The sequence below is a fragment of the Cuculus canorus genome, chromosome 17 (genome assembly GCF_017976375.1).
Source record: "Cuculus canorus isolate bCucCan1 chromosome 17, bCucCan1.pri, whole genome shotgun sequence".
Classification (NCBI taxonomy): domain Eukaryota; kingdom Metazoa; phylum Chordata; class Aves; order Cuculiformes; family Cuculidae; genus Cuculus; species Cuculus canorus.
Window position 1 is genome coordinate 14464964 of NC_071417.1, and position 20549 is coordinate 14485512.

Genomic DNA, 20549 nt, shown 5'->3' on the forward strand with positions numbered 1-20549 from the left:
GTTCTGGAACAGATTCTGGGAGCTTCTGCAAGGCCTCTGCTTGAAACATTAGCAGCGCCACTAAGCCATGAATATCTGAAAAGCAGGAATCCAACTTGAAACTGAAGTTGAACTTGTTTTGGGGTGAGGAGATAAAAATTTGCATGAGTCCTTTCTTCCCCTCTTGCACTAAAAATTTCAAGTGTCTGTTCTGTTTGGGTCCAGGTCTCTATGTTTACAGGAATTGTTTTATTTTGCTGTAGCTCAGAGGTAGGAATCCGTGGGCAGAAGACTTTTTTCAAAATATTTCTGCTTATTCACACTTGCTGTAAACACTTCCTTCAGGAGATTCTAGAAAGTAGGGCACAGAAGGTGTTTGCATCCAGCCACTGCATTGCCAGCGAGAACCAGAGCTAAACACCACGGAAGGCTTTGCAAATACCTACGTAAGAAAAACTCAATTAAAAGCATTTGATCTTTAAAGAGCTATTTTGGGTTATAAAGTTTGCACACCTTATAATGAAAGTCTTTAAATTTTTTTTTTTTATATCAGGATTGCTTTTCCCAGATGCAGTTTAGTAGACAATAGCTCAAGAGGGAGGTCTGTTCTACACTGAGTTTTTTCCTGACAGCTGTATTAGGTGCTCTTATTACCCATGAAATCATAGAGGCCCCTTGCAAAACATCCTACAGTTTAATCAACATTTTGTTTAGAATGGCATTTAGAAAAAACAGTTTATTTCGAGCACTCTCTTGCTGACTTCTGATGGATGCTGCAATGTAATACAGAACTGGCTTATGCTTGGCAGTAGCACCCATGGGGATGGGAAATGCCACCAGAGATGGGGACAAGAAGCTTTCTGGAGGCGAGAGTACAACAGGAAACAACTGACAGATTAGGACATACATCAAGTGACCTGCACAACAGGGACTTGGATAAAAGGTTGCTCATAAACAGACTGAGTGAGCATTTCAGTTTGAGGAGATACAGATTGGCCGTACAGTAGATATCTGGCTGTAGAGGCTCAGGACTGTAGCTGCAGAGATCTGTACTAGTTTTCCTTCATGGACAGGATCCTCAACAGTGTTTTGAGTGAGGGACTGCCAAGATCAGAAGCATTGGGAACATTTCCATTAACTGTTCTCACCATCTCCTAACTATTCTTTCCAGGAAGGTTCTAGTGTTAAAGCACATCAAGAACACTTCTAAAAGAAAGAACTGTTGGAATAGTTTCAGCTGGCTATAATTCCAAGATTAGCATAGTGATACAGATGTGTAATAAATGTAGAGCTATCACAAAACAGCTACAGGGTCTGGGGATATACGATTACCTAAAGCACCCAGCTCCCTTGAATTTGCCTTTTGAATACCATTTACTAGTTCCACAGGGCAGGTCGTCTGGCCTAAAAAAAAGTATTGTTTTTCCTTTGTTGTTTCCCCCTTCCCTTTTGTCCCTTGGTCTCTCTCTCCTCCTGGATACATCTCAAAAATCACTTGAAGCTTAAGTCATCTCCAGCCTCAGGCTGGTAGTTGCCTCTGCAGTTGTATTCCTTACGCCAATGCGAGACCATATTACACCTCAGCTCCTTTGGGATTAGCTTGTTCTCCGCTTTCAGTGCAGCAAGAGGGGAAAGTTTAGCCTTATGATTCTCTTTTTCACTACATCCTTGGAAGTGTGTTCATTAATCCACTGCCATACTTGGCACAGTTTTGTAGTAACGGGTGCTCTTAGAAAGCTCTTCCACTTGGCAACTACTCAGCCCAAGTTGTTCATGTTTATTTGTTGAACGCAGCACCATTGTAACTGGTTGCCTACAAGCTCAGATCAAAGGAAACCAAAGTCATCTGCAACTCAGGTATAGACCAGCAGATTTGTTGCTCATACCGGGGTCACAAGGCAGGTACAAGCCTTAAGACTTCCTAGAGGGAAGGATCTCTACTTAAAAAAAAGAGATCCATAATCCCGTTAGCCTTTGCAGGTGAAATGTTTCAGAACAAGTAAACACACCCCATGGCAGGGGGATTGGAACTGGATGATCCTCAAGGTAGTGCAGATATTACTCCGTTGGAGTTTAAGATTACATAAAGGGCAGTCTGTATCAGTTGCAGGATAAGAATTAGACCAGACATGAAGAAAAACATCTTAGCTGAAAGTTTAGCTGAGTATGTGAACATATGGCACAGAGGTGCTACAAGGTCTCCATCAAAGGAAGCTTCTGAGAAGTGGCCAAATGGTCACCAGTAAGGCAGAGTTTGCCAATTTTTGGCTCAGCATGAGAAGAACCAGGCAACGTCAAGTCTGAGAGAGGCATTCTGAGGTTTCTCCATCTTTTACACAGGCAAGACTTTCGGTAACATCAGGTAAAGTCTTCCTGCTATTTATGAATATTGATGGAAAGAGACAGAGAAGCCTGAAGGAATACTCAGGAAATAAGTGATCTCCAAGGCTTTGGAGCATACTCGCATTTTCACTCTACGCGGGCATAAAGTAACTGAGGGGTGAAAACAAATGTAAACAGGGGACTGTTCAGAAGTAGGTTCCTACCTTCACTTGAACAGACTCAGATACTGGGAGAGTCGCACTTCACAGCAGATTTATGTTTAGATGAAGCCAAATGAGAGAGCTTGAAATGACCATGTTTGTTCAGAAGTGATTGTAGAACTTAGCAGTGTGATATTTGTCCAAATAACATCTATTGATCGGCTATGAAGTTGCACAGGGATTTGCTAACTCAAACTATTTCTGCAGGTTTTGCCGCTAATCTGGAGAGATTTATTTCCCCAGGCTTTATTGGATGTTGTATTTCACTTTGTTCACAAATTCTGCCTAAATGTTGTGCTTCTTGCTCTTTATTTCCCTCTCCACCTCAGCAAAAGAGAACAGACATCTTAGTCAAGACTAATAAATATTCAAAGCCTTAAGAGCTCAAGACAAAGGGCTATGAAATTGATGATTTCATTAATACTAACACCTCTTCCTGAGATCTCTCTGTGCCTGAAGCACTGGTGCCATGGGCACAAGCCCTTACCCTGCAGACAAGGAGGAGTCTCCAAGTCTTGGGCTGCTTTATCAACCTCTGCTGTAAAAAAACACTACTCCCAGATCTGTTAAGACCTTATTTATCTCAGTCAAGGCAGGACAGCCTCCAAAAAAAGCTACTATTTAACCTGCTCAGGCTCATCTGGCTTGCTTTCATGGTATAGAGGAATGAGTTCAGCCCAGATGAAGACATGGGAAATGACAGTACAGTCTTGGGAGCACCATTTTTTCCTCCCCTGCCGGATGCAGTTGCATATCCCTCGTGCTTTTAAAGCTACGTAAACACAGGCACCTCAAGATCTCCCAGACAGCACCCTGCCGTCACAGGGAGCCCATGCTGGACACAGACCCCAAAATAAGCAAATAGAGAACGGTGCCATTCAAGAGCATGGCTGCTGGCAGGCAGAAGCATTCCTTACACATCATTTTCTTGACTGGCTGGAAGAAACAGACAAAGAACCATTTTTCTTTGAACCTCCTGAAGTGAAGGCAGGTGCCGCTGTAGAAACCTCTGAGACTGTAGCCACCAATTAATATAATATAAAACAACTCCTCAAACCCCACCTACAGAGGATTAACAGGTTGATTTATTTCAGATGAAGTGGCCTCCTCCATTCCAGGCATTATCCCACCCAGCAGCTCAGAGGTGCTTACCAAGATTAACTCTGGCACCAGGAGACAGCTCATCAGCTGCAGCCTGGCCTTCCGCAGCTCCTTCCTTGCAAAGGAGTTATTTGCACCAGATTTTGAAAATTCACCGAATTCCTTCTGTCTTCCCATTCTTCATCATCCGCCATCATGAAAGTACCACAGACTAAGAAGGTCATGTTGGGGGAGAAGGAAGGAGACAGGCAGCCTTTCCCCCTTCATTACAGGTCACTGCCTCACCTCGACACAGGAAAGGAAGAGTTGCCCGGTGTGAGATAGTTACAGACCACACGGCTTCAGTGCTCCTCATCCAGATATGGGCCTCCCCCATCAATCTCTGCCCCTTGTCAATGCCAGGCAACACCACCACCAAAATATTTTGCTGTGTGAAAACAGATGATGCAGAAGCCTTTCCAAGCACGCTCACATGAAGATATTAGCTCTCCTGCTGCTTTTAATCTCGCTAAAGAGAGCTATAGGCCACCCCAGGTCAGGGAAAACAGCCTAATCTGAGCAAAATGCCTGTTCAGACTCACAGACCAAGGAACCTGTGATATTAACCCTTCCCACAGCTCAGGGAATGTGACATAAGCACCCAGAGCCAGCTGGCCACGGTGCAGCTGGGCTCACCCTGGGGATTGGGAGGGATGAAACAGCTGCTTATGCTGGAAAACCATTGCCAAAGCACACGTCTATGCCTGTATGTGTACATATACGCCCTCTCCACTCTTCCCTTCTTCGCATCATTTGACACACGAGACACTTTCATGAGACACCTGCTAGCATTTCAAGCACGTGAAGAGGACGGTTCTCATTTAGCGCGTGTCAGCGCCACAGACGGAGAGGGCTCGCCTGTACCTGCGCAGCCTGCGGATGCTGCGGAGTGCAGGCAGCTGGGCAGCCGGCTCGCAGCACCGCAACAGCCGTGTCTGCCCCTTTGCGCAACAGTGGATGAGGCCACCACGAGATAGGTTTGAAACAAAGGCCCAGTTGCTGCTGCTTTCATATCCCAGGGAATTTTTTTTGCTTGTGCACCAACAGTCCAACTCACCATGGAGGAGACAGTGCTTCGAATGCACTCAAATAATCACTTTCTGGTGCATTCCACCAGCACCGTTAGGCAAATGTCCATAAATACCCTTCTTGCATATCTTGTCTCCCTGAGATTATCCTTGTCTCCTTGGCAACTGTCAGATGATGTATAATGCTAGCAGGGATTAGCCCCACTGAGCCTTATAACCCTTGTGTAAATTCCTGCTCCATGAAGAGACCTGGCCAAACGCTCTTCTTTCCTGGTAATGTTAAGTGCTGCCATAAACAATATTAAATCCAAGAACCTTTCAGTAAACCTGAGTAAGGATGAAAACTAACGTGGAGCTTTGTAAGTGGTAGTATTTTTCTTGTCCTCCAAAGACATAAGTCTGAGATGTTGATATACTTGGCATTTCAAAGCTTGACAAGTAAAGCTGTATTTTGAATCACTTCTTAAGAGAAGGCTTTTGCTGGAAACTTGGGCTTTAATATCTTTATCTCCTTTGTCCCTTCATGCCAGTGGGGATCACACTGGGAAATTCCAAATCCCCACAAGAGCTTAACAAATGTATGCTACACTTTAACCTATTAATTTCTGCAGATTTTCCTGGATACAGGTTAACGCTTGCAATCCATGTGCGTACCCTAACACCAGTTAGACTGAGACTTTCTGCTGCTGAGAAAGCAGCCATGGGCTGTACCCTCATGCCCTACTCCTCTCCACCACTCAGACACGACCAAAGCATCAAGTCAAGGAGATACAGCCCCAACACCACGAGCTTCCTGCAAGTGGACGTTTCTCTGCTCCTTGCCATGATTTGGGCTGGTGAGGTTTGTCTCTTAGTACCGCGTTGGGCCTGCCTGGACATTCAGCACAGGCTTTTGCCACACGTGGCACTAACATCACACTATCTGTCCCCACGGAAGAAGAGCAGAGTACGCCAGTGCAGGGAGCGGAGCAGCGCTGCAGTATACATAAGTGTTAAGGGTGGAAGCATCTAAGTAATAACAGCCTGTGGTGTGCAAGTGACACGTTTAAACTACTTGTTCCTTCTTCAGTCCGTTTGAGTCTTTGTAAGTGTCCCAGCCTGGGGAGATGTGCTCTAATTCAACAAGACAAAAATCTTCGAGTAGAGTCAAGGAGAGAAGGCTAAAAGAAGCTTCAGCCACAAAACCTAAACCAGATGCTACAGCAGGAATGAAAGTACTTCTGTAATTAAGCAAACAAATCTCTGGCTCAGCATTGTGCCCATATATGAATTCAACAATATGCCATGGCTGATACCTATTAGACTAACGAACTAGAGAGTTGAGAGGAAGGAGGGAAATAAGGTCCGAGATTGCTGCAGAAAGTAGGTCACAAAACAGCGAAGCAAAGGGGTGATGGGGAAGCCAGTGTAGGCAGGGTAGTGACAGGCAAAAGAAAATCGAGGTCTTGGCACAAGGAGGTTAGCAATGATGCAGCATGATTTCTTTGCGTGCTCCTGAGGTCCTGTTTGCTCCTCGGCCATCTGCCAATTCCAGCGCACACACCTCACCACATGCAAGATGGGAGGGGGAAAAGGGATCAGTGGCTTAAGGTGAATTTAGCAGAGTGGATAAAATGTCTTCCTAACTCGCATGTCTATGTACTGGGGGAAATTTTAGCAAAACCATTTTAGAGACTCCTGCGCACAGCAAGCACCCAGTGGATTTAGTACTGCTATTGCCACCACAGGTTTCTGTACAGAAAAATTCAACTACAGCAGCAGAAGGAATAAAAAATGCTGTGAACTGAATACCATGATCTCTTCTGTCCCCGATTCTTGCTTTCAGGCAGCAAGAGGGAGAAGTAGTTAATCATTTAGAGGCAGTGATGCTAGGGAAGATCCCAATTTAAAATCCTACTGTAGTAGCATAAGAATTGGAGCAGTAGATCAGCCCATGCTCAAGTGAGGATAATCCACACACCCATGCGAGGCAGAGCCCTCTCTGCTCTATATAAAGCAATAACAAACAATTGGAAGGCAGCGAAGGTTGCCTCAGAGTATGAGCACGCTCAAACAGGCCTTTCAGAGTGAAGCACGCTCCAATAACCCAAAAACTTGTCAGGAAGACTTTGAAGGTGAGGAACAGCCACTGTCACACTATTTTTGTTGTTAGTTGGCGTACGTTAGCTGGTCTCCTGTTACCTGACTGGGGCCAGAAAGCACATACAAAGGGTGCATGACACTCAGTCCTGACATTCGCTTAAAAGCGCCAGAGCCAAAAGCAACAGCATTTCCCCCTCCCACTCCCCTTTCTCCCAAAGCGCACCCTTAGACCTTTACACACTCTGTCCCTCCAAGAGAAATCAGAGGGTGAAACGGGGGATTTTGATGAAGGACGGAAGCGTGCTGCCCTTTCTCTGGTTGTAACAGTTTATCAAGGGTGATACTTCTTTCCAGGCAAAGCCTCAGCCATCAAACCTTCATCCACCGGGGAAAAAAAACATCTTTTCTCAGCATCAGACACACAGGACAGGGTACTAATTCTCATAGCATCTGTCGAGTTTAACATTTCCCAATCTAAGATGTCATGCAGTCCTTACAAGTCTCTGTAGCCCAGCATCGGTTCACAGGCAGCCTCCTGGCTTGGTTGCACAGGCTCCTGAGCTATGGATCCCCCCAGTCCCCGCATCTGCCAGCACCCACTCCTTGCTGCATGCTCCAGCCCAGGCTTGCTGCAAGCTCGCTGTGCCTCTGTGGGGTCAGCTGGGAGAAAGAACAACCTCAGTGCCAAAAAAACCCAGCTTGAATGATTCTCATCCCTCTAAGTAGCACCTTAGACCGCAGGGGAAAGGGCTCTCAATTCAGTCAATTCAGTGATGCCTGGCCTACATTTGCAAAACCTTGGATATAGCTGTAAGTCTAAGCCTAGCATCTACGCGCCAAATGTGCTGCCATAGCCAAGCACGGAGCCTTTGTCTGCAACGCTGCCAGTGGATTCTAGTTCACCGGCAGTTGTTGGGGTGTTGCCACAGCAGGTTTTCCTTCTGACAGGAAGGGTTTTCTCTATCAGAAAAATAACTGAATAGTTGAAGGGTTTGTGGCTGAGGCGGTTTCCCCCATACATGACCACCCGTGCTTTACTTTAAGTGATACTCACAGACGCACCGAAGCCTGAAACTCATATAGAGAGGGGATCTTTTCAGTCCCTGATCACGCAGTCTGCTGCATGTATATGATTTGGCAGAGCATCGTATATTTTATACACTGTCCTATAGTATGTGCTGCACCTTCCTTGTTTTTCCGCTAAGTTTGCTGTGTGCATCTACTTACTTCATCTTTTATTTTTAAGCACAGCTTTTTGTAGGGCTTCAAGTAACAAAACGTCACTGAGTTTGCCAAAAGCTGCTGTTTAAATAAATTTACATGAGAACTTTTAAAAAGCTAGATTGTAAGAGGACGAGGCCCAAGGAGATCCACGTTCTTGTTTCGGGACCCCTCCCGTCACCCAGAGAGTTGGGCCAGAGCAGCACCCGTGCAGTCTCCTCAGGCGAGCATCTCACTGGCCAGGCTGACACGCGCGTAAGAAGGAACGGCCACTTACACGAGTGCTCAGCAGCTTCCCAAAAACTTACCCTCAACTTTGAACACACCTGTAGTTTAGCAGCTCTGGCCCGTGCTAGAAGCTGCTATTACATATTTGCCGCTACATCCCTCTGTTGAGGCACAGACCGCTCTGAGGGCTCAGCCCCCGCCCTGAGGATCTGCGGCTTAAAGACTTGATCCCGTTAGTGTTTACATCTGAGGCACTGCACAGAAAAGTAAACAAGCACTTCTGTGTTCAGGCGTCTGCTGCACCGAGTCGTAAGCTGAACCTCGGTGGAAGCAGAGCAAAGCTCGGCTGAGATGAGACAAGCGTTCATGTACTTACTGCACATGGTAATGTACAAAGTATGTATCTGTGTTCAGCTTCAGCAGATCAAAGCGCTCAGATGTTATTACTAACGCATTGTAATTATCTTTTGTCAGCCATCACCAAGAGCAAGGTCTGCCTCGTGCTCAAAGTCTGCTCCAAAGACCTTATGCTCTAAAGAGATCTTTTCATGCTGCCAACAAGGGAGAATGATTCAGGAATAGCTGGAGGCTACTAAAGTGCAGGAAGAAGTATTGCTAAGTTAAATGGTATCTCTGGCAGCTTTTTGTCTGCAGCCATCCGGCACAGTCGTGGTGTGTTTAGGAAGACAGATCAACTAGTAGCTGACAAAGAAATATTTAAGTAAAATATTATCTAAAGCTCCAGAACATTCCTTCAAGAAAATAAATTTGGCTCTTTTTATTTAAGCATTGCAGTTGTGACATGCTGCCACGCGTTGGTTTTTGTTTTCCAAAACTTTGTGATGCACTTTCTCATTTTTATGGCACCTTTCATACCTACTGCACCCATCAGTGATAAAAACACTTAGCGAAGAGAAAGCTTTAATGGAATAGTTTGGAGCTGTAGCTCCCACCCTGGACAATATTCGCTATAGGGTTTGAGTTTCCTTATTTTTTCTACAGAAAGCAGTCGCAAGTTTCACTGCATTGACTAAGAGAATGAGTCTTCTGCACAGAAAATCTATCTTGCTTTAGTCAAGTCAAACTCAAAAAAAAAAAAAAAAACCACCAAAAAGAGACTTCTTAGCTCTTCCTCTTGAGTTTTGAAATAAATTTATCAAGTTGTGAAAGAAGTAAGCAAACACATCAATACTGTTTTTAAGAAAGAGCCTGATGAAAGTTACCGGGAGGCAGATTTGGTGAGGGCTTAAAAGCTAATAAAACATCTCCATCTCCCAGGTCAATCTACCATAAAGTTTAAATATACATCTACATTTTAGAAAATGTTTTCTTTCTTCCTGCCTGAAGGCTTCCTGAGATTAATGTATTTTAAATTCACTCCTTGAGTTTTGCCCCATCTTTTTGGCATCCACTGATTTCACACGTATGGGAATGGACACCGGTATTTCTATGCACTCAGATGTGTTTGTAAGTGTGAGTTTAAGCATCAGGTCTGTATACTTTGGAAAGCTTCTGGTTTGCGTATCACTGGTAGATCCTAAAAGGGTGTGTTCTGGGCTTAACAGGGTGCACAGATGAAGATTTCCAGAGCAGACAGAGCTCCTAGCCTGCCACTGCATATTAGATGACCCCAACAGAGCTCAGTTAAATTTCTGTGAAATAAAGGATCCTAAGTGCTTAAAGCCAGAGTAAGAGATGGCAAGAATCTTAATTATGGTGTCTTGCTTCTATTTGAGTTCGAACACCTCCAGGTGTAAAGTCCTAGACTAGGACAATTCCATAAAAAAATAAATCCAGGAATGGAGATGGGCTGTCCCAACGTCTGAGTGCCAGGGTAAGGCAGCAAAGCCTCTCAGAGCAGCAGGGTAGGTTACATTCCTCTGTCTCCACCATCATAAGCTTCTGCTTCTTTGTTCAAAGGGTTTGACCACATTAAGTCTTCATGTTTCCAGTCCAGCTATTTCTAAACTAGTCAGGCATTTTGTATTTCATTACGTTAGCATCTGACCCACACCTAAGCTCACTAGAATTTTACTGGAAGAAATATTTTTCATCCTTTTAGGTCAAGTAGAAGAGTCAGACTGAGCTCAAAAAATCTGGGTTAAAAATCCACATTAAAGGTAACTTGGCTAAAGTGCTCTATCAAGATAAAATATGCTTTTTATCAGGGGAAAAAATAGCTTAGTCATGGAAATAAAGCATTAGAAATGCATTGGAAGTTATCTAGGAGAGCAGATGACCGAGTTTACTGATGCAAAGCACAGACCACCCAGCTTTCAAACAGTTCTAGTTCCCCCTGCTAAGCCAAGGCAAAACACAGTGTCACACACAGCTTTTTTTAACCTGCAGGTTCCAGATCCCTTTGCAACACACCAGACCCAAACTGTGCACCACTAATACTAACGTAGAGGTTCCTTTCAGCTCCACTTTAGTGTCATCAGACCTGATTAGTTAAGCCATAAGCCCTTCTGCTTCCACTTACCAATAGGTAACTAAAGCACAGAGGAGCAAATGCTTCGTTCAAGGTCACGTCCAGCATTTACACAGAACTAGAAGGAGTGGTGTTACACTTTATTACCTTATTCCTTCTCAGCAACCAGGAGCCAGGTTGCTGCCAGCAGGGCCCATGTTCAGTTCTGCGCTCCAAGCAGAGCTCTGGGAGCCACTGCGTGAGGCCGTCTCATCTCTCACACTTCTGCAATCAGGATTTGCATACAGAGCACAAGAGACAGTGTGTGCACTACTTAGCACTGAGTGTCCTCCAGGCACGCTTTGTCCTCCGAGTTATCTCCAGTGCTAATTTATTGCAGCATTCAAAGCAGTGGTCCTCCAGCGATCCCTCCCACAGGAAGCAGGCTGACTCATTTTTCCACACACTGCATTTTCCCCTCCACAAGAACCAAGTGCTTAGGTCAAGAATAAACCACAAAAAAGGGAGGCTTGTGTTTAAGCACCTACTAAACCACGTGCACAACCCACATCCACTTGTGAAGTTACTTCTTTCATTCAGACAATGAACCTAGAGACATTACACCCAGCTAGAGTGGCCCCTGTATGGCACACAACTGTCTTTGCTTCTGCTTTGAAGAGCAATTCCTAATCCTGTAAAATGAATTAACCAAAGCTAATGGGTTTTGGCCTCAGCCAAACAGTTATCTGAGCTGAAAAACAAGATGAAAACCACCATTTTGCATTCATTCCCCTAAGCTCATTGCCAAAGCATTCAAATGCTCACCTTGCAAACTGACTCTCATCTATCAACTGGCCTTATAGGAAGGGGAAAAAAGAACAATGACATTGCCAGGAAACCCCTAACTATCTACTTTTTCATGCTTTGCTCAGTGACACAGCAGAAGTTCACTATCCCTATTTAAATGATTTTTCAAGGACACTTCAAAAAAAAAAAAACAACATAGCAGTACCTTAATGCGCCTGAGCATTCGCAGCAGTTATGTCCAGCAGCACTTCCAGTCCTCCAGCCATGAGGAGCAACCAAAGTCAGCCAACACAAGCCCTCCGCACCCAAACAGACAACCCAGCTTCAGGCTGAGCAGGTTCTGCTTTGTGGAGGCTTCCACCACGCAGCTGAACATCTCCACTCTTAACGCTTCTCCAGCTCAAAGGCAGGTGCAAGCCCAGCCCCACTCAGGACAACGTCCAGGTGCTCCGTGCTGTCTCCGGTAGCCGCTGCCTGCCAGGTGTGAGGCATCTGAGCTGATGTGGAATGAACTCGTTGCCATGCGAGAGCCCACAGCCTGACAGGCGTCTGGAGAGAAAACTACTCACCGCCTTAGTTTGTTTTGTTTTAAAACTCAAGTAAATAGAGGTGAGGTCAAAGGACACACTAAGCATTTGCTGCTTGTCCTACAGAGGGGAAAGGGGAACAGATCTGCAGTGAAGGATTCTCACTTTCATGCAAGCAATAAAGTATTATATTTTGTATTTCCAGAATGTCACAACTGTGGAAATAGTCAGATCTTGGACAATTTAAAGTTGACCTGAATTGAAATCTTTGTTATAAAGCTCTTAAAGGTTCTCTGACCAGGCAACCTCCACATATGCAAAATATAGACGGTTGCTTATGGCAGCCGTGTGCCAAGGGCTGGAAAATAGCCACGGCCTCACCGCTTCCTCGGCATGGATCAGTTAGCCCAGAAAACCAGGCTTCTCGCCGCTTCTGGGGAGCAGCGGGGTGCCGGCTGCGGCGGCCGGGCAGCAGCCCCAGCCCTCCTGGGCTTCCCTCCGCAGGCAGATCCATGTGTTTTTTAAATTATTATTCTAAAGCAAGATGTTTGTTGTTTCCTCCTTTGCTTGTGTTTTGGTAGCCAAATGTATTTCCCTCCCAGAGACACGCTGGGAAGCCAGGAAGGCAGGGGAGGCAGCGATTAATGGTTTGAAGTGTTAATGGTACCGCAGTGGGATCAGGGAGTCCCTGGAACTCAGCTATTAGCAAATTAATAAAAGGGGTAACACACTCTCCTGAGTGCTATGAATTTAGCACTAATTAGGGCTTCTCTTTCTTAGCTATTTTAGGCAAGAAAATCTTCAATACCCTTTGTTAAATTTGAATCATCTTGTTTGTAGAAGTAAATTATATGGAAACATTGGTTTCTTCACCCAGTTACAGTCTATTAAACTTTTTCCGTTCTCCTTTTCTCTCTGACATAACTTATAGACAAATATTTTGTATGCGGTTAGTTTTACTCAGCAGATCTTCCCCCAAAAGAGGGTTTTCTTTTCATGACACTAACCTATAGGCCATTCCTTTCTCACAGTCTATCCCAAAGATTTCAAACATTCCCTTTTCACAGGAGTGTCAGTGCTGCAATTTATTTACATTTATTTAATTTAATTATTGTTTGTATATTCCAGATAGTATACCTCACAAAATTATTGTAACAAAGAAGCCATATTTTTCTGCCAGACATCTACAGTTTTGTGTATTTTGGCACTTCAGAATTAATCATGAGAGAAACTCAATCAGGTTTGCAATGAAAAAAAGCCCTTAATTAGAACAGAGGCCAAATGTCCTCCTGCTCTTCCTTTCTTCTTGCACTGCCCAAATCTCATCTAAACCTTGCCTGAAGTCCAGAAAACAAATCTCACAGTTGATTGAATATATCTAATTGTGAATTGATGGCTGTGCTTCTGCAGATATGTTTCTAACTCTGCCTGGTGGCTCTGTTGGATAATTTGCCTATGCCCAGGAAATTAATTCTTTCTTAACTACAGAGCAAAGCTATGATGCTGGGCGATATAGGTCTGCCTTTCTGGGAAGAATATTACTTCTCTCTAGCAAAATCAATGCATCGCTAAATGATTGACATAACCACAAAAGGTTTTAGCTTTTAGTGTTTAGGAAAACACTGGTGGGGAAGAGAAAGCCCTGGAGTTTGCGTAACGAGAGCGGAGCCAGGCTGGTGGAGGCAGAAGAAACTCACTTCAATTGAAAAAAAACATAGATTATTTGGCTGGATGAAGACTTTTCCTCATTCTCCTGTAGAGGGAAACACGTGATACAGTCGTTTCTGTTCAATTCTGTTAAATGGCTCTTCAGAGAGAGTGTTCAGCCCTATATGAGGGTAAAACAAGTCGTATTTTTCTTTCCTCTGCTGTATGTGATGGAAGTGAAGGGCGTATGTTGAGGTGACACTGTAACATCCTGTCAGCTCTAAGACCCTAAATGCTAACAATCCATCCTTTCTTCCCTCCATGTGGGCTATAACTGCAGGAATAAGATGTTTGAGCATGTAAGCTGAGCAGCAAGTAGATAAATTCCAGATGATGATTTAAAGCTAGTGAACACAAATCTTACAGTCCTGCGAGCAGTCTAGTACTGGGAAGGACCTCTGAGATCAAGTCATTTCCCTTCTGTCTTAGGCAGCCCTCTGAAAGAAGTTGCAGATAAAGTGATCCAGCTCCATCTCAGAATTAACTTTTGCCACCATTTCTCCTACTGTAATGGTGCAGGAGGAGGAATCCTACAGCAGCTCCTTGGAAATGCAAAAATCTTCCTATTCCCATCCTTAAAATACTCCTATCCAGTTTATTCACAGCATTTTTTCTGCCAAAATTGTGCTTTTGCTTAAATAGCGCTTCTCCCTTCTGTGTGCTTATCCATGGTGTATTTATAGGGTGTCCGCTCTCAGCATTCATTGCATGAGATGAAATGAGCCATTCTTTTTTAGTCTCCTTTCATATAACAGACTTTCCACGATCTGGATCACCCTTGCAGCCCATCCCTTCACCTGCTTCAGTCTGAGCATGGGGACCAGAGCTGGCGACAGCAGCTTGGGATTTTTACAGTGCCGTTAACACTCCCTTGTTTCTTACTGCTATATTGTACATTTACACTCTCTCTACATAGATTTTTTTCTAGCACGGAAATTATGTTATACAGTTAACCACGAAATACCAGTGTGTCATCTCATCTGGTACCACTGGTGCTCCTCGGGAGCGTGGTCAGCATCTTGCAGGCAAAATCCTTCAGTGCTTTTCATCTGGTGGTTTTTCATCCTTTATAGCTCCCGCGGAGTGTATGAGCATGAAGATGTTTCAGCAGTCTTCACGAAAGCAAGCGAATCATTCAAGAAAAAGCAAATCCATCCATCTTCTTTAGTGTCACCAATTAATAGCTACTCAGGATGCTTTGAATTCTATAGCTGCTTGAGAGAAGAAAAATAACCAACCCCTTCTTATAGTGCTGTGCTATCATTATATTTTGTGTACTCTGCCTGTGGAAGGAAGCTTCATTAAATAAATGAGATGAGGGTAGTTCCCAAAGGCCCTAATGTGAGGCTCTTAAAGAGGGGGAAAAGACCACTTATGCTAATCCAGGATAAGAAAGGAACTGGAAAACAATTGGTAGACAAGATTATTTCTTACTGTTGGAAGCCACTTCTGATTCCAGAGGCCAGTGGTTGCAGCCCAGCTGGTTTTGGTGGCCGCGCTTCTGTCTCCTGCTGCCCCTGCAAGCAAGCGGTGTTGGGGGCAACCACAGTTTCCTCCACTTGATGGAGCTGGAACAGCCTTTTACCTCTTGCCTCCGATTTGGATTATTTTGCTGCACATTGTGCAAAACGAGGGACTCTTTAAAAGACTGCGCGCAGGCTGGGTCTGTGTGGCCGTTCCTCAGGTCACAAGCTGCTAGAGCAGTCATTGCACACTTTCACGGAGCTGCTGCTGCCTGTCAGCCAGAGCACCCGGAGTCAAATCCTGACATGCATTTGCCAGACATAAGGATGCACTCACAAACCTGCCCGCAGCTGCTCACCCCGATGCAGGTTTTCTCCTCTTGCCCCCAGCGCTCCCTCACATCCCACCTCCCCGTCTAAGGCATTGTGTCCGCTAATGGCATTTACTGTTGGACATAGAGCTCTGCCTGTGCCCCGAGCACGACTGCAGTGCCACCTCTTAAGCGGGAATCAAATCACTTCCAGTCAATCTGCTGGAGAAGGAGGTCTGTGCCTGAGTGTAATGGAACCTGGTGGAGGCTAATTAAATGGAAAACCATCCATTTGTGCTGTCTCTTTAGGGATTTGTCATAAAAACCTTATGTTCTCTTACAAGCCTAAACAAGTGTGTTCACCATGTAAAAAAATCAGCCATAAAGCTGTCTGGAGAATAGTTACCACATCTAAGCTGTCATTTATACGAGCTGTCTGCAGCCTGGATCCTGCAGGTGGGAATGGCCCTTGCACTGTCCTCAAACCACCCCGCACAAATGGGGCATCTTTCCTTCGAAATGGGAAAGAGGGCCAATCCCAGCGATCCTGCGCCCACAGTCATGTGGAGCAGAAGCTTCTCCATCTGGCCCTGAGCCAGGAATCCGAGACAAAGAGCACTTGTTATTTTAGAGCTGTGCCAAAGATGTTCAGAGGCTTAGAAAGAGTAGATTTAATGGCAGTGTTTCCTGGGGACGGTGGAGACTGCCTCCCCTCTGCCTTTGCAAGTGCCCTGGTCTCCTCCTCAACCCCGATCAGGCTACTGTTTTTGAGGGAAATTAAATCCCCTGTGGAACATGGGAGCTGTTATGCTATTTTGCAACGGCAGAAAGTTATGGGCTGTACCCCTTAAACTGACACGGCCTAAACGGCTGCTTCGCTATACATCTGTCCAGGAGGAGCTTTTGCCCTGTCCAGACTCTGCAGGCGTCAGAGTTTCTGCCAAAGCGTAGGGCTTGTGCAAAGGTCACGCTGGGGCAGATCTTCGCATGGGCAGGAGGAGATAACTGCCTTCTGGCTACAGGGTGACCCCCAGGGTAACGCCAGCTGGTGTCTCCTTGCAGGCATCGGAGGTCGAGCGGCAGCTATCCCTGCAGGTCCACACCCTCCGGGAGGACTTTCGGGAGAAGAACTCCTCCAGCAGCCAACACATCGTGCGGCTCGAGAGCCTCCAGGCTGAGGTAAGTCACCCGAGCTCCGTCCCACTGCTCCAAAAGGTGGTCAGGGCTGTTTTAACTCCTCCGAACTAAGTAAACAAAGCCTGCTTGGAGCAAACAAAGAGGGGGATGGTAGCTGTGGGGCAGAGAACTCCCCCATTTTTTGCCCAGAGCTGGCGAGGGCGGTGTGGGCCATCTCCCACCGCTGCCTCGGCCACATCTGCAAAACGAATGAATGAGGAAGATCTTCCAGGAGTTAAACCATGGCTGTGCTATCGCAGGGCTGCTGCCCAGTACAGACTAAATTCTGGGGCACGGGGGGAAGGTCTGTAAGGGGTTTTTCTGTTCTTCATACTTGCAAATAATGCAGCAGTCCTCTCCTGCCTCTGAGCCACGCATGTGGGAAAGCAAGGATCCTCTGCCTGCTTTGACTCTGGTACCTTAGCAGGAATATTACCTTCCTTCCTCTTCCCTTCCCTGACAGGGGTCAGTGAGAACCACGTAGGCAGGAACTAGAGGGGTAGAAGATGTTCAACTCTACTTCCTGATTGCTTTTTTAATTTATAAGCTGTGTGCAAGAGCTTTTCCTAAAATCTCTCAATTTCTTCTTTTCTCCTGCTCCCACCTGCTCCCTGCTGGTCCCTCGCCTTTTCTTTCCCTCCCTTTGGTGTGGAGCAGCAGGTCCTCGAAGTAAGTATAGAGGCTCAGAAAGGTTTTGCCCACGTGGGCATTGCTGTTATCCTGCCTGCCAGTTCCTGTGCATGCCTCACCTTGCCTCCTCATTGCCTTTCTGTCTCTTGCTTTCCAAATACCTTTCCCTCTGTGCCCTTCCCATGGCCCAGGGCCCACGGCAGAGTGGGGTTTTTTCAGCTACACGGTTGTTCACAGGGTGTTCATTGCTGGCTTAGATACAGAATATGAACTCTTGATACCATCTCTGTATCATACCTCTTTTTTTTCTCACATCTTTTTTCTCCAGCCCACATAAGTCATGATAGTGGTGGGAAGAGACATCTGAAAAAACATTAATCACCTAAGAGCAGCTTTCTGATACCTACAGCAGCCTTTACCCTGCAGAAATAGCAAGTCCACACACTCTGCACATTCCTTCATGCAGCCAAATCGTTCCAGCAACCTGGAAAGCAGCAAAGAGGAAAGGTCCCAAAAGAGACCAAGAAAGCAGCGGGAAGTTGCTGAACTTGTCTATGGTCCATGAATTGAAAGAGGGCCGTAGGGAATATTTAGGGTTATAGTGGACTGGTAAATGGTATAGCCAGTCCCCAGGGGCTCTGTGTGTACTAATCTGGGAAAAGGCTCCTTTTTCTTGGTTAACCACGAAGTGACCTTGGCTGGTGCTGATTCATCCTGTGCACTGTTCCCAGTGAATTGAATCACAGAGGTTTTGCTTGGCACATTGCTCCTCTTTACCTGAAATCGCTGCCCTTGACAATTAAAAGAAATGAACCAATTTTAAAGGCAACTGATGACTGGAAGACTAAAAATAAGCGTGGCACAGAAAGAAGTTTTCACAAGTAAAAAGACAGAAAAATCCCTGATGAGGACCATGCAGCAATTAAGAAAAGTGTATGGGCAGCGCTGTGGCACAGCCCTGTGGGGAGCAGGATGACACAGGCTCATCCTGGCATCTCCAGCACTCATACAGGAGAGGATGCTGCCATGCTCAGTTGGGAACCAGCCAGGAGAAGTGAAAGGTTTGCCCAGTCTTGCAAATTTTAAGGTACAAGGGATGGGCAGGGATGGTGTCTGCTTAATCCATTTGGACACTTCTCCCCGGCCTTCCCTCAATGCACACACAGCCCCTTTGGAGTTGCTCCTGTAGCCCAGGGAAGGAGGAGTTTCCTTTTAGACCCTTCCTAAGCTCTAAACCACACATAGAGATACAGTTTCTCTCACACAGGTACAGAATACATACATCCATACTTTGTTTTTTTGCTGTTTCATTTCCCTCTGGGGAATGTGATTTCTCCCCTTCCTTCTCCCTGGAAAGTGCAGGGGTTGACACCGCCTCTCTTTCTTCTGTAGATCAAAATGCTGACGGACAGAAAGCGAGAGCTGGAGCATCGCCTTAGTGCCATGATGGAAGAGAACGACTTGCTCCAGGGAACCGTAGAGGAGCTGCAGGACCGAGTCCTCATCCTGGAGAGGCAAAGCCATGACAAGGACCTGCAGGTGAGGAGACAGCAGGGAGACGGGAAGGAGGGGGGAAATGGAGTAAAAGACATGGGTTTGGGTAAAATTGACTGGGAAGATAGTCAGGAACTGGGAGACAAAACAACTGGAAGAATAAAATGGCTCATGGAAGCATGGCAGCAAGCAAGGTCGTGAGCATTTCCTATAGGGACAGATAGCAGGAGCCACAATGGGGCATCTTGACAGCAGAGAGCACCTGAGCATGGAAGTGGAACAAATTGCAGTTCCTTTTACCTAAGTTTTTAAGAGTAAAATTGGCTTCAGAATGGGCTTCTTTAGGCCCCACTGTCCCAGAGGACAGCAAGTGGCCTCATAGTTCTCGCTGCTCAGATGGTTTCCCAACAAGCCCCATGTTCACAGCCGTGTGTCACTAAACACCACTCCACAGAGAACAAGTTGACACCTCTGTGGCTTCAGGCATCTTAGTAAAGAGCAAGATTTTTCCATTTCTATACTGCGGGTTGACAATCACTGTATCCCCAGCTCTCCAAAACATCCCTGAATCAGGGTTTTTTTTCTGTTTTTTTTTTTTAAATATATATTTGTATCTATAGATTTGCGTAGATTTTTCAAAAAACACATCTATATTACTTTTCTTTTTGGATTCCCTTCCTGCGGTGCTGTTTTCAGCAATTTTTTTTTTATCTGAGTACCAAATTCTTCACAATGTTCCCCATTTTAGTGCTGATTAACCTGATATTTTTATCTTTTAGGATATTCTGGAGTCTAAGCAATGTCTAATGACATTTGGAGACTACTAAGCTCTAACAAATAGCAATACCAGCCAAGAATATTTTCCTACTAGCTGGAAACCCTCTTTTGTGACACCCATTCCTTCCTCTCAGCTCCTTCGCAAACCAAGAGGTTCATCCAGTCCATATCACCTTCACTATATATATTTTTTTTCTTGCTTCCTTGACAAATTCCTTGATTTTCTTTGCAAGCTGCACCAAAGCCAGCTGGAGCTCCAGGAGGTACGGCTGTCCTACCGGCAGCTGCAGGGGAAGGTAGAAGAGCTCAGTGAGGAGAGAAGTCTCCAAAATTTCAACACAACCAGCACGTCCCTGCTATCCGAGATAGAGCAGAGCATGGAGGCAGAGGAGCTGGAACAAGAACGAGAACAGGTATTTGCCCTCCAGCCCCTGGGAAAGCCCATGGACCTCTGTGACCAGCCCCAGAGGGAGAGGCGGTTCAATGCGTTTGGTCTGGATTTAGAGGTGAATCAAGAGCTGGAAAATGGGGGTTGTGGTCCCAGCTCTGGTATCAACACCCTTTTGACCATATGAAAATAAACCTCTGCATCCGTTTCAAAACCAGCATAGCAAACTAGACAACTGTTTGTGAGGTTTGGCAGTCAGATGCCTCACTTCACTGTGGAAGGAGGGTCTCCATGGCCTTACTGTCCCAGGCTAATGTCAAGCTCTCTCATTCCAGCTGAGGCTGCAGCTCTGGGAAGCATATTGCCAAGTGCGATATCTCTGCTCCCATCTCAGAGGAAATGACAGTGCAGACTCAGCAGTCTCCACAGACTCCTCCATGGATGAGTCTTCAGAAACCTCATCAGCCAAAGACGTCCCAGCCGGCAGCTTACGGGCAGCTCTTAGCGAGCTGAAAAGACTGATACAAAATGTGCTGGATGGGGCAGACTCCACGGTAAGTTGGTGGCACAGAGAGACCTTGTCTTGTGCATGTCCCCTTGCGCAGGTGCCAGAGCTTCCTACAGGCTCCTGCTGGATC

General features: G+C 45.7%; 1 protein-coding gene across 6 annotated transcripts in view; it reads left to right on the forward strand.

Annotated features, from left to right (window-relative positions):
* Positions 1–20549, forward strand: part of BICDL1 (BICD family like cargo adaptor 1) — a 48051-nt gene that overhangs the window by 11942 nt on the left and 15560 nt on the right. For 4 of the 6 annotated variants that reach the window (XR_008452759.1, XR_008452758.1, XM_054082752.1 and 1 more), the window contains exons 3-7: positions 16509–16625; positions 17280–17291; positions 18645–18791; positions 19757–19936; positions 20247–20465. Coding sequence is in view for 4 of the 6 variants with exons in the window: in XM_054082752.1 (XP_053938727.1) it covers positions 16509–16625; positions 17280–17291; positions 18645–18791; positions 19757–19936; positions 20247–20465 (675 nt within the window). In the remaining 2 variants the exon portion in view is untranslated. The remainder of the gene's footprint in view (positions 1–16508; positions 16626–17279; positions 17292–18644; positions 18792–19756; positions 19937–20246; positions 20466–20549) is intronic. The other 2 variants (XM_054082753.1, XM_054082751.1) reach the window with 1 other exon arrangement.